This window comes from Anthonomus grandis, chromosome 4 (assembly GCF_022605725.1).
Source record: "Anthonomus grandis grandis chromosome 4, icAntGran1.3, whole genome shotgun sequence".
NCBI classification, from domain to species: Eukaryota; Metazoa; Arthropoda; class Insecta; order Coleoptera; family Curculionidae; genus Anthonomus; species Anthonomus grandis.
The window spans coordinates 10462551-10477223 of NC_065549.1; the positions used below are offsets into that span (position 1 = coordinate 10462551).

Genomic DNA, 14673 nt, shown 5'->3' on the forward strand with positions numbered 1-14673 from the left:
CATGTTGGTAAATGTTTATAGCAATTTTTTTGCGAATTTTTGTCCAAAGAACACGTTCCTGAATTTTGTCGCAATATATAAAAAACACCCTGTATATATGTAAATTCTAGTGAGGATGTAAATAAATAGATGCGAAAAAATTCAGGGGCTAATTCTTGGGTAAATTTTAAGAAAAAAACTTTATATGAACGTATGTCCTAAAAGTCCTAACTTTTGTGATACCAGGCGGTAAAGATTGAAGAAAAATATATGTTTTTTTTATAATAATACCTATAAAACACCTGTAGATATTTTAATAAAATTTGGTATGCACTTTCTATGCATCAAAAGGCATTTTCTGAGGCTCACTATTTTTTTTTATTTGTATCAGTGTCCGGTACTGGATATTGATGACTTGAGAAATCGAATCATTAATTTATGTGCCGTAATTCAAACTTCTCCTGGAATTTTTTATCAGATTCGTCGACAAATGCGGTGACGTATAGACTTGCATAATGGCAGAGGGTGGTCATTTTCAACATTTTTGATAATTATTTAATTTATTTTTCTTTCATTTGGTTTAAAACAAAAATTAGAATCACATCTAAACATTAATAATAAACATGTAATACATTTAGGTAGATGGATTTAATTTTTTTAATCGAATACGCAACCTCGGACAAAAAAAAAGTCAAAAGATCAAATTTGCTTAGAAATAAATGAGAATTACAAAAACAAGAAAAAAAAGTGGCGTACTATATTTTTCATCAAAAATATTTAGTTGAAACCTTACACGAACGTCACTGGTACAAATAAAAAAATTAGTGAGCCTCAGAAAATGCCTTTTGATGCATAGAAAATGCATACCAAATTTTATTAAAATATCTACATGGGTTTTACAGGTATTATAAAAAAGCATATATTTTTCTTCAAACTTTATCACCCGGTATTTTAAAAGTTACGCCTTTTAGAACATACGTTCATATACAGTTTTTTTCTTAATATTTACCCAAGAATCAACCCCAATTTTTTCGCATCTATTTAATTACACCCTGTATAATAAGCGCCTTTAAAGATTTTTTTTATTTAACTGTAATAATGAAAAAATATGAAAAACGAAATATAATTAACATTTATTTAATTGTTTAATATACGGGAATATTAAACAATATACCCTATTACAAAAAAATTATATAACAAAAGTAAAAATAAATAATTGAACACTATTTCTTAGTAACTTAACTAACCATTAATATTTCATAAAATTTAAATTTAGTAAATATGATTGAAATCCTATGCATAAATTAGGTGCTTGTCCTGTAACAACTATCAACGCATTAATAAACATCTTACAATCTTGCATCAACTAGACCTTTCCTAAGTTAGTTCTATTTTTAAAGTGACTCAATGGAATACTCAAAATTTTAATACCCCTATCATTGATCAGTCTTCGTTTTTTCAACAGGTGCATTGCATAATTAAAGCTATTATGATGAGGTAATAAGAACAGTCTATACAATCCAAGATTACGAGAAAAAACATAGAATAGTATCCTGCTTAGGAGTTCAGGATGAACCACCTGTCCATTAGAACAAATGCAACATTGAAAGTCAATTTATAAATTTTTCCTAAAAACTAATATGAGCACATTTTCTGATTTTTTCAGTAAAAAATCTTTCCGCTTGCTTTGAAAACTCAATTTCCTAGTTCTCAATATTCTGTCAATATTCTATAAGGATTTCAGATGTTCTATTAACCGCCACAAAACCTCTCTATGAACATAATACTAATCTAAGTATTAGGTAATCCTTAGATAATCCTAATATAAGTAGGAACCTTATACTAATCTAAGTACTAAGTGTATTACGATAATATAATACGTAGATAAACCTATTATAGTTCTAAAGTGGCCATAAACCACCGATCCTCTAAAATGTTATTACCGCTATAAAATCTTTAAGTTTTTTCCAATTATCTTACCCATTCATTCGTCGTCTTTCTCTAGCATTTGCGGCCAATCTTCTGCTTTTCATCACAGTGGGAGAAGCTGGTCGATCTCGTACCGCTCTTCTCCTCTTCTTTCTACTCTGCTTGGAAAACTCGTCTTTTGGAAGAGTTTCTGGTAAGTTATTATTAAAACTACCCTTTTTTAGTGTAAAAAAGTTAAAATTACCTAGAAAAAAAATAATATAACTTCTTATCATGCCTAGGTATACCTAAATTATATACCATAACTAACTCTTTCTTCAGATACCAAAGATGATCCAGATAATAAAGAGTCATAAGTGCTATTATCATAAATATCATCAGGACTTCTTCTGGAGAGCTCTGGAGCCATATTGATAGCATCTTCTACTTTTATGAATCCAGGTTGATGATGTACCAAAGGTCTAGGATATATTGGTGATAAATATGGATCAGTTTGGTGATAGTAGTAGTCTGATAGGTCAGGGCAGGCTTCTGGGTGAGGATGATACATGGATTTGATTATGTCCATTTTTGGTGAAAATGCTAAAGGAAAAACGAATTTAGGTAGAATGATATTTTATATACTAAATTTAAGAATGATTTTAAGTTGGTTTAAAAGGACTCACATTTCCAGGATTAAGAAGTATATTTTTCAGGAATTTAAGGCTTTTAGGAGTCATTTTTCAGGCCTTTTAGGCATTTGACCTATTTTTAAGCTTTTAAGCATATTTTTAATTTTTTCCAGAAATTTAATGACTTCCATGAACTGGAAATGATCTTTAATATATTTTAGAGATTTCAAGTTATTTTTCGTTTTATACCAATTTTTTTATGTTATCTTGAAACTAAAAATATTTTTTGGGTTTTTCAGGCTTTTGGAGTAATTTTTGTTTTCCAGGCATTTGACATAATAATCTACTTGGCATTTAAACCGCTAACAAATATTTCCAATTTTGGGAAGATAATACGTCAAATGCCTGTAATTGATAGAAAATTACTCTAAAAATCTGGAATATTAAAAAAAATATTCCAGATTTTTAGAGTAATATGGAAAAATTTCTTTAAATGCCCAAATTATTAATTATTTTTAATTCATGGTTAATTGAGATAGACAGACAAAAATTAAAAATGTGTTTAAAAGCCTAGCATAAGAATTACTTTTAAGACTGTAAAACTTAAGACAAATGCCTGGAAATCGTAAGAAATTATTTCCTATTCCTAAAAAACAAAAAAAAAGTAAAATCCCTCGGATAAAAAAATATATTTAAAAGCCTAAAACACATTCAAGATAATTGAAATTCATGAAATAGAATAGCTGGAGCAAAACAAAAAGTGTAGTTAAAAGCCTGGAACAAAACATTACTCTCAATATGCTAGAAAATGCAAATATTTCCAATTTTTAGATAATTATTATTTTAAATTTCTGGAAAACATAGAAAATTATTCCAAAAAACCTGAAAGATCTAAAATATGATTACAAATTCTTGGATGCACCAAAAATTAACCTCAAATGTCTGAAAGGCCTGAAAAACTTCTCCAAAAGCCTGGAAAATGTAAAAAAAATATTTCCAGTTCCAAAAATACCAAAAATTACACTTCAAATGCCTAAAACATATGAACAATTATTTGCAATTCTTGGAGAATGTCGGGGACATTGAGAAGGACAAAGTGGAAAAATATTGTAGCATTTATGTTTTTGTTCTGGCTTTTAAACACATTTTTTATTTTGTTCCTGATATAGCCTTTCATTAACTAATATTATTAATATTAAATACATAAACATATTTGATATTGAAACAAAAGGTTTTTTATTCAGCTTCCCTCCTAAAGAAGAAGCTGTTAAAGTTACAACACAGGCATAAACAAAATAAAACAAGTAAATGTAAAAATTGTTATAAGTCGGTACACCAACGCCAAATATAGCCAAGCTCGTATATAAAAAATAACTAAAGTTGCAGAAAAAGTTCCAAATTTACTAAGGTTATGAATATCAGTACGGAACACTACTTTTTTATTAAGATAAATAGGATATTTATATTTAATAATGTTATAAAAAAATAAGCTGAGTGTCATATTATTCCATTGTACATAGAAAGACAAATAAGCTCCCTAAGCTTTAAACGCGCTGCCTTTGTCTAACTCTACATATAAATTTAATATAAGAATTTTGTACTTTTTGCACTCTTTTAGCCTTAAATGTATTTAAATATGTCCCATAAATGCTATTAGCAAAGTTAAAATGTGGTAGCACTAGTGCAATCATATAATTCAACTTTTGTTTCCAAGGAATGCTGTTGTGGAAAAAGGGATTTTGGGGCTGAGTAAGACTTTTTAATAGAGGATGCAATATGCTCATCATATTCAAGTTTCTTATCAATTATTTAAGTTCTTTGAAGAGTTTTTAAAAAAGATATTACCCTGCCCAATGGTAAGACTTAATTCATTAGAAATTGTATCTCGAAGTTCTTCGCTGAAGAAAAGTAACGCCAACGACTTTAAGGGATTTAATTTTAGTAAATGATCCTCAGATACGGCGTATAGAGTTTGAAGATCTTAATTAAGCCTAAAATTTTCTTAATTCTTTAATACTTGCATGTGACAGCGTACATATGATAAATTTTAATGATAATTTTAAAAATGTAATAAATGTAGCCGTGTATATTGTAAAAAAAAGAGTAGGGTTGTAGCTTTTACAGTCTTACAAGTAATTCCTGTTCTAGACTTTGAAACACATTCTAAATTTGTCTCCGACATTTTCAATTTTCATGAATTAGAAAAAAATGTTTATATGTTTTCGGCATTTCAAGCAATTTTTTATTTTGTAGGAATTAGAATTTTTTTTAAGTCTCCAGACTTTTGCGGTAGTTTTTTATGCCTTCCAGACATTTGACGTCATTTTTGGTATTTCAGGAATTGGAAATAATATTTTAAGTCTAACCTGGTACTTACTGGACTTAAAATACCAGGAACACAGAAAAAAACTTTGAAGTAATTTTCTGTGTTTCTTTAACTTTCAGGCATTTGACATAATAATCTTCCAAAGGTTGGAAAAATTTGATCGCGTTTTCCAGGACTTAGAGTAATGCTTTTAAATACTTTTTTATTTTGTTCCAGGTATTGTCTTTCATGAATACCGTTAATTTTTCCAGGAATTTAATTTTTTTTTGTTATTCTGGAATAGAGAACAATTTCCATGATTTTAGAATAATTTCCTATGCTTTCCCGGCTTTTGTTGTAGCTTTTACGGTCTTAAAAGCAATGCTTGCTCTAGGCTTTTAAGCACATTTTTAATTTATTCCCGTCATTCCCAGTTTTCCATGATTTGAAATTTTTTTTTATATGTGTAGGGAATTGGAAATAGTTTCTTAAACTTCCAGATTTTTGGCGTAAATTGATTGGAGCATTTTCCAGTACTTTGAGAGCAATTTTTTTGTTTTAGGCTTTTAAACACATTCTTTATTTTGCTCCTCTATTACTAATCTGCAAAATTATCACTTTTTAATTTAACTATTTCCTATTATTGCAATTTCATTTTTAATCTTAAATTTTTATTAAATCACGTTTATTTCCATAAATCACCCATTGTCTTTTGGAGGTGTACTTTTAGCACACACCATTTTAATATGCATATTATTAAGAATATTTTATTTTAATTACTGATTTAGGATTTTATTTTAATTAAAAAATTAGAGATAAAAGAGGTAATAAATTCAATTCAATACGACTCGGAAAAAGTCTATAAAATGAAATTAAAAAAAAACAAATTAATTCTATATAAAATGAAGCAGAGCACTGTTCAACAAATTAAAGTGACTAAGATGACTAAGCTTTATATCAAACACAGAAAAATAATACAAAATAAGAAGGAATGTACAAAGGAGATGTGTCATTTTTTAGTATCATTGACCTTAACAGATCCACATCAGTACTTACCTGAACCTATTTCCATTTGAAGATAATTTTAACCACAATGACTTACATCACTTTCGGATCGGCACTTAACACCCCAACATGATCAAACCCCAAGTAAATCCAGTCTAATCTGAGAACACAAAAAGCAAAGACACCAAAACGAGAAGTAGATCGACCGATGACCTACACGGAAATAAAAGAAGCGAAGGGATGGGACTGACCTGCCTTCTGGTCGCGTGCCGCCGCATACCATTTGTTATCTTGATGGTGGGCCCCCTTTTTTTTGTTTTATACAGAGGGGGTTTTCAATAGAAACAAATCCACCACCACAACCATCTGTTGTCTCATTCCTTCACTATACGTCGATTGATTGATTATCCTTCTACGGATATCAAAAACTAATTTCAAAAAGAAAAGAAGCTAAACATTTTGAAATATATGTGGAGTCTAAGCATATTTCCTTTGAATCTATAAATATTTATAAAGTAATGCAGGATATACTAATCGTAACTCTTACTGACACCATAGATTATGAGCCTTCATGCATACAGGCTTAAAAACGGCCCATTTAACAAATAGTAGCGCCATAGAATCGGGTTGACTCGTGAAACTCTTAAAATGATTAATTTTCAGCACGGTCCGCAGCTACTTGCGTTTCCTAACGGTTTTTTAGAAGCCTAATCAACCAATCATTATGGTTCGGCCCATAAATTATCGCTGGTTGGCAGGAATTCAGGAATACTTGAGATTCTAGAGTTACAGAATAGAATGTTTAAGTAGATTTTCTCATTAGATTAACGATTTAGATACAGCTGATGCTCGATCGTTTACTACTGCAAGTATTTCTTAGGGTCAATAGTGATATATCAGATAGGAAGAGATAAGAATTTTTTAATTAAGCTATTTTTTTAATAAATTACCGCAATCACTTTTGGTTGGAACGTTGAAGACTTAACTGTCATCTGAGGACACAGAGCTACTGTGGGAAGAAAAAAGGGAGTATAAAATAGGAAAATTTGATCGGAAGTCTACTAAAAATTAAGATTTCATTGCTATGGCTAAAAGAAAAAAAGGAGCCAAACAGAAAATAAGAGAAGATTTTAAGAAAGACTAGAAATGAAAGGAAAGCTGTTCTGAAAAACTAAATTTACAGCAGAAAAATTAGAAGAGATTGAAATGTTTACAAGGCTGATATTTATGTGATCTCAAACAGACAAACTGAGTAAAGAATAGTCTTAAAAGACACTGATCGAAGTAAAGGATATACACTGATATCGAGGACAACAAAAAATAAGAACGTCATAAGATGCCTCTCAAAATATTTGACAGAAAAAAAATTGATTTTCGGTGGTGAGAAGCTGTAATAATTATAAGCTATAATAAATAAAAAGATATAACAACTAAACACCAAATGAATATTTCTATTAATAACGTATTACCTCGACTACAATGAAGTTGGAACTTAAGTGAGACTAGAACAGACAAATTGAATGATTCTTTGACGTTGTACAAATTCTTTACCAAGATAATATAGATAATTGATAAATAGCTCATTATCCTAAAACTCGAGAACTAAGGTTCAAGAGGTATTGAATCCAGAAGAGGAGGAAACTGGAAATAGATGTAGATAAGCATTCGGTATAGTTCATCCTGATGCTTTTTTCTGTTTACTTCCTCGCCATATTCTCCAACAGCGATAAAGTTGAACGATATTTTAAATACAAGTTATCTAAGAGAGAGTTGAATACAAGGGTTAGTAAAAGAGCTAAGAGTTGATGTTGCCGTTGGAAAGTTCTGGTTACTTGTCTTAATTTAGATGATTATGGTCTTTTTGGATAATTCAAACACAGTTTGCATAGAATCATAATTAGAGAAGAGACATACTACTGAACGTTCTTAGAGTCAGCTCTTTATCTTTGTTTTTGAGTTTTAAATCAATCTTGAAGCGTTTTACTGTTAAAAGAAGTTTTTCGTTTTTTTCAATTAGTGGGAAGCAATTTTTATCTTTCACGCATTTTTTAATCCTTGGCACGTTTTTATTATTTGAAATAAAAGTTTTTTATTTAAATAAATTAAGAATAAATAAAATCCTAAACTTTATTAAAATTCATAACAAATCTCTCTGGTCTTCAACCGTATAAATAAATTACCCAATTAACTAAAACATTCAGAATCCTCTAAATTTAATCCCAAAGAATCTAATATTAATTTACGTTAATTGTGATTGCTGTAAATTTTTTTAAGATGGTTATCTGACTGTTATTAAGTTAGAAAAAATCACTCATTCTTTTCATTAACGAGCGGTTATGTCCATTTCTATTACCGTGCAGAGGCAGGTTACATACTGTTTTATTTGTTCCCTTGTTTTTGGAACCTTTTTAATTAACACTTTTACATTTATAGGAAAATCTATTTATTTACAGTTGCAACTAATCACTTGGACATTAAAAAAACGAGAAAATTAGTTTATAAAGTTATTTTTGTGGCATAGAAGCTGCTGTCATAAAACATGATAAGGCCATTTAATAGTCTTTTATTTATTTGAAATTCTGGTGGTCATTTTAAAGTTTTTTTTTGATCGATAGCGATTACCAACCGATAGGTTTGAACTACACTTTTTTGACAACATCAACACGTTAATGTCCAAAATTAATAAGGCATGTTCCGAAATAACATACATTTTGACAGATGACAAAACTCAGTTCATACAAACAAACAGCTGATTTTATTGACAGATGTCAGGTAAATAATGAACGATCTTTTAAAGCTGGTAACGAATAGTTTAAGATTTAATGGTTTAATAGAGAAAAGTTGAGCCATTCTGAATTTCTGGTCAACCAATTATAACTGGTAAATATTGCCATATAATACCTGAAGGGATGATATAGAAACCTAAAATTAATTTTGATATTTAGCTGTAAAAAAATCAAAGAATATTATTATTTTAAAATACAATGAACTGTAAAATTACATGAAATTTACAATGCACTAAAAAAAATTTTAGTGGTTATCTGGTCGCTCTATTGGCATAAGAATCTTGAATTAACTTCAGAATAATGGATAATACATGGAATAATTGATGATAATAGCTGCAAAATATGCTGTGCAAATATTCATTTAATTAAAGAGTTTACACCTATTGATTTATACAAGGTGACATGTACTTTAAGTGCAGTATCTCATAATTACAATAAAAATATACAACTGTAAAACGATTTAAATAAACTTAGTATTAAAATAGTATACCATGTTTATCTACGGTAGAATCTCCCTATAAAAATTACTATTAATGGACTTCTTTTCACCTGTCCGGCAATTAAATAAAGATTATCTTCTATAGTGTTGGGAATTATATAAAAAAACAATTCTGAATGTATGGAGAAGAAAATGTCTGTGCAGCAGGTGTAAAGCAGAGGTACGTACAACCTATATAGTACTTTTCAGGATGTTCAAGTAATGTTTGAATGTTGTAAACCTTAAGGGAATGCTCTTTAGAAGCGTGCTTTCCTTAAGAGTGGGGAATTAGATGAAAGTTTCAGATATTATAATTTTGTGTAATTTTTTGGGTACAAGGGAAAATTAAAAACGTTTAGTTGGTTTGTAAAAAGAGAAAACAAACCGTTCTGTTACCTCTTTTATTTATTCTATTATTTAAGAATAATATCTTAGGCAATTGATATTGCAATAACAGTTTATTTCTTCCAGGCAGTTGAAGATACTCTTGTTTCTTCCCTAGACATTTCATAAATCTTCATTCCCTATTCAATAGACTTAAAAGATAAGAGTTCGACAATACAGCGAAAAATAAAAAAATCATCAGTCTTTTATTAATATTTTGAATTTCTTTTAAGTTTTAAATTAATTTTCCTCTAAATTTTTTAGAAAATTTGTTCAATTTTTCTTTAAAATAATGTTTGTTTCCTAAATACAGACCTGGATTTTTAATTTTTTGTTTTATTGATTGAAGTAATGTTTCTACTTAAGACGTTTTGGCTTTAAAAAAAATATCAGATATTTTTTCTCAATTGCTCCCTAATATTAATCAAACAAACAATTCTCTAATATTTATAAATTATATGTTATATTTTGAAAAAAAAGCACAAGAGTTGACAACTCTCTATGTTAATGAACTGCAAACCTGCTATGTGTGGCAATATTGCCTTTACAGTTGACTGACAACTAACATCAACAGAGACAAGAAGGTCAATTTCTATGCCGTCAATATCAAATTGCAAAGAAAGAAATCATAATATATGAAAAATCATGTTATAGTTTAAAATTGGTCTGAAAGTTGCCTATCGTCAGCAAGTAAATTGTAGGCAACCAACTTGACCTCCTTAACACTAAATCCTTGCGGGTTCATAACTAACTGGTCTTTGGCACAGAGTTAATACTATAAATACCCTACCGCAATCATCATCAAAGGTCATCGTGGTGACGTCTTTAATATATTAGCTTCGAATACGTCAAACCTATTTTTACGCCATTTAACGCGAAATTAAAACATCATTAGACATCAGACGTTATTTAGCTAGATAGATATCATGGATTGCAATGACATGTAAAATAAGATCGGCATAGTGAAACAAGAAAATGATATCATACTGTTGGATACAAAAGAACCAATGTTCAGGATGAATTATTACATTATTTCGTTAGATAGTGATGACGAAAATAAACCTGACCTAATCGACTTGACAAGATCAACAAGAAAAAAAAACAAACAAAAATGTGTTTGAGTGCGTGCCACCAATCGGCAAGCGTGTCCACAAGTGATAAAACATTGTCAAATGTCAAACAGGTCGTAAAAAGAGAAAACAAAAAAGCGGTAACACCAAAGATGTCTCTGTTTACTGTGCAAATGACCACCACGGTCGGTCCCTGTGTAGAATTGTTTATTTTCCCATTTAGCGACTCGTTATTCCTTATTTTCTATTAGATTGTGCTTAGATTTCTTAATTGATTTGACAAATTTATGGACGATAGATTTGATTTTCTATATATAGGTAAGTGTAATTAAAAGCATCAGGCTAATGACCCAACTTTGTTAAATAAGCAGTGCAATACAGCAATTATTAGTTTTAGACTGAAGGAAATAGATGAAATATATGAGTGGGGTAAGAGGCCAACATCGTTCCTCTTTTGGCAGAGTTGTCAACATCATCTGTCTATGCCATCAGCTAACTTAATTGTCACTTGTCAACACTAACTGCGAATCAATAAGTTTGACCAATACACAAATGGTCCGGAATCTGCGCAGAAAGTACGCGTTCTAGTAAAATAATCCGAGATTCTGCCTGTCAGCCGTCAAGGTTTATGTCAAGATTCTGTTTTCTTTTTTTGTGTTTGATTTGGAGCTTCATCACGTTTCATTGTGGGATAATTGAAATCTGATTTTTGCTGCTTTTAAAGTATTACGGCTGGCTTTAGAGTTAATTTCCTACTGTATTTATTAAATATCTATATATCTAATATATAAAAAATTCAATAAAATTCCATGTAATTTTACATTATATATTGGGTATATAAATATATCCTAATTTTTATGATTACGGGTTTTAAGAGAATCCAGAATGTCATCAGACTCTTTAAGTTCGGATTCAAATCATGGATTTGATTCTAATGTATCGAGTGATGATGAACTGGTAGATCCTGTTCCAAGGCCATAGGAGACCAAAAAACGAAGGCTATCTCGAAGTTACTGTAGCACTGTACAATAACCAGGAATTTGTTGAGCATTTTCGAGTTAGCAGACAAGTGGCTCAAGATATTGGTCATAGATTTGAAGAAAGTGAGTTCTTTAAGTCACAATGAACAAACATAATTTTTTTTGCGGTTTGCTGGTCATGAAGCTCCTTCATTTAGAGATGTTGGAGATCAGTTAAATAAGAAATACCTATTTATAGTTTTCACTGAGTTTTAACACTTAAACGTCTAGCATTTTTTGACTAATATAATTTTGGAATATTAACTTTGAAGATTCTATTTTTTGACCTAAACAACTATTTTGTTCACTCAACCTTTTAAAATTATTTTCATATGCAAGTGGTTTGTGATCATGATTTATTGATAAGGAATATTTTTGTTGCACATCCTGGCTCTGTTCATGATAGCAGAGTTTTTAAAAATTTTCCTCTATGTGCGGAATTGGTAGAGAGGTGTCAAGATTTTTATTTACTGAGAGACAGTGAATATCTCTGTTTAAGAAATCTTTTAACTCCATATAAAGATAGAGACACTTTAATTTAAAGCTATGAACAAATCGATATGTCATTGAGCATTGTTTAGGCTGCTGAAGCAAAAATTGCGACAACTGTGCCGTATCAAATTAGGCAAAATTGATATAGTGCACTTTCTTCGGCCCTGCTGTGTACTATAAAATTTATCTCTAATGGGAAAATATTTATTTGCCGAAACTGAAATAAACATAGAACTACCTTTACCCCCCAACGATGCCGGACAAGATGACGATAATCAAGATATTAATGATAATAGGGATGCTGCTGACGAGAGAAATTTTGTTGCTAGACAAGTTTTAGTGTCAGAATGTGGGTGGTGAATCAGCAAACTTGGCATAGGTACCCCATGAAAAATGTTTGTGTCATCTTTATTATATAATGAAGATATTTTATTTACTAAAAGTCGCGAACTTCCTGGCTGTGTGTTTATAAAAGACAACTGTTGGGACTGTTGTATAAGAATTGGTGTTTGAGTATTTTCTTAGTTAGAAACTGTTGCTGAAATAAGAAATTTTTGGACGCCTACAAATAAAAATATCGGCTATTTAGAGTAAGTTCCTACAGCATAATAGTAAAATTACCATTAACATCAATTATTATATGAATTTAAAAAAATAATATTATACAACGTCATGCCTTAAAAAGATTTTCTAGCACATATAAGTCCGAAACTGTTTGCAACGCGGTTTCAGTCTGGCATGCGCAACTGCGACATACATCAAACTAGTTTCAAACCATCCCAAATATTTCCTGCTAAAACAAACCTATTTTGAACTTGGTACTCCTTATTTCACCTTCATTACCTTAACGTACTTTTCACCCCATCTATATATTTACGGCACACGCCACATTCATCCATATTCAAAAAGCGAAATATCTTGCAGGTAAATCTTATCGAGGCGAAGGATCATCTGAAGGTTAATTACGGCATCTGTCACTACAAGGTCCGTTGGGTTGACCCTAAAGCTTCTTTCTATTAGGTTCGAATTGGTTATTTTTATTTAGACGAGGCGGTTTTGCGACTTTAAAAGCAATCGCTACCCAGTTAAAGTTGTCCTCTTGTTCTGAAAACATATGGATGTTTTCGAGAGCATCTTATCTGGCCTTCGACGAAAAGAGAAACATCCATGGTCGTGTCAGATGGTACGTATAATACTGTCATTATAGCACTCCGAAGCGTGAAGAGTGTAAACAGGACCGAGTGTCCCAAGTAGCAGTATTTCGGTGTAAGAGCAAATATGCAACATTTTTAAGTACTATTGTTGGTGAGCTTGGTTTGTTGTCCACCTGTTGCCTTTAAATGGGATTGAATAGAAAATGTATACGTTTTAAAATAATTAGTCTTAGGTAAGAATTTCATAGTTATTAGTGGCTTAATGGCTTGTTTATACGACTTTTAAAAGCTTTTAAGTAAAGTAAATTTTAGTATTAATAATATTTTTTTCGGTAACTAAATAAGCTCAACAAAAAACTTAAGAACTATATTTGTTTAAAGGGCATACTTTACTAAAAAATATGGAAGATCTGTCACTACAGTTCTAAGTAAAATTTCATTATTTTCCTAATTTCTTTCAGGTAGTGAAATTTTTGCTTATTAAAATCAAATCAAATAAAGCTTTATTTATCTAAAACACCAAGGTGTCGAAAATAGCTCATAACTATGCTAAAAAATACAATGAATCATCCAAAATCACAATCATTAGTCTACATTAGATTATTCAAAAAAAAATTAATACCACAAAATAAATAGCAGCAACAGATTAAATCCTAAAATATGTCCATTATTATTTGTCAAAATTAAAAAGTACTTACAATAAACATTTAATATTTAAAATGCAAATTGACTCGAATATTATATTACAAAATCTATGTCAAAATACAAGCAAGTTTAAAATGCCCTAAGAAGAATCCACGCTAAAAAATGCCTCATAAAGCGGTTCTTTTCTACCTGTTATCGAACACGTTTGTTCAATGTACCGTCAAAGTTTACAGAATACTATATTATTCTGTAAACTTTGGTACCGTAATGACCGGGTAATATTATTTAATATTTTTTACTCATAAAAAATGTATTTTGTGTTAAAGTAGAAGTAGCTATTTGTAAATTTATGTTGAAAGATGACCTGATAATATTTAAGCTAATAACAGAGTTACTCATAGAGTGATGCTTTTTATACATCAAGCAAGCAGTATCGAGAACAAAAATTAAAGGGAGAGTCAATATATTTTCCTTTATAAAATGTCAACAAGAATCCCTTAAAATAAGCCTACACAGATATCGAACTACACACTTCTTTAAAATGAATAAAAAAAGAGATGAGTTGCCCGCCAAGTTAGATAAGAATCAATTAAGGGCAAGTAAACAGTCTTATAAGTCTTATAATAATACTCTTATTTACCTCGCTCTTAATTTTTCAAATTGCGAAACAGCCAGAAGCCAATCTAGTGCAAAGCTGCTCAGTGCATTTATCAAACTTTAGTTAATCGTCAATAAATCATTCTAAAGATTTATTACAATTTGAGGCATTAACATGCTGTAGACCTAAATATCCATCATTTGAACTATACTTCGATA

The 14673-nt window shown here is 30.2% G+C and overlaps 1 protein-coding gene across 2 annotated transcripts in view; it reads right to left on the reverse strand.

Moving 5' to 3' along the window:
• The window catches only part of LOC126735597 (protein atonal-like), a 63935-nt gene that overhangs the window by 2195 nt on the left and 47067 nt on the right, over positions 1-14673 (reverse strand). The window contains exons 1-3 of one of the 2 annotated variants that reach the window (XM_050439640.1): positions 5881-5980; positions 2209-2490; positions 1960-2152 (exon numbers count right to left, since the gene is read on the reverse strand). In XM_050439640.1, coding sequence (XP_050295597.1) covers positions 1960-2152; positions 2209-2490; positions 5881-5896 — 491 coding nt within the window. In that variant the 5' untranslated portion in view covers positions 5897-5980. Of the gene's footprint in view, positions 1-1959; positions 2153-2208; positions 2491-5880; positions 5981-14673 lie in introns of those variants that run through there. The other variant, XM_050439641.1, reaches the window with a different exon arrangement.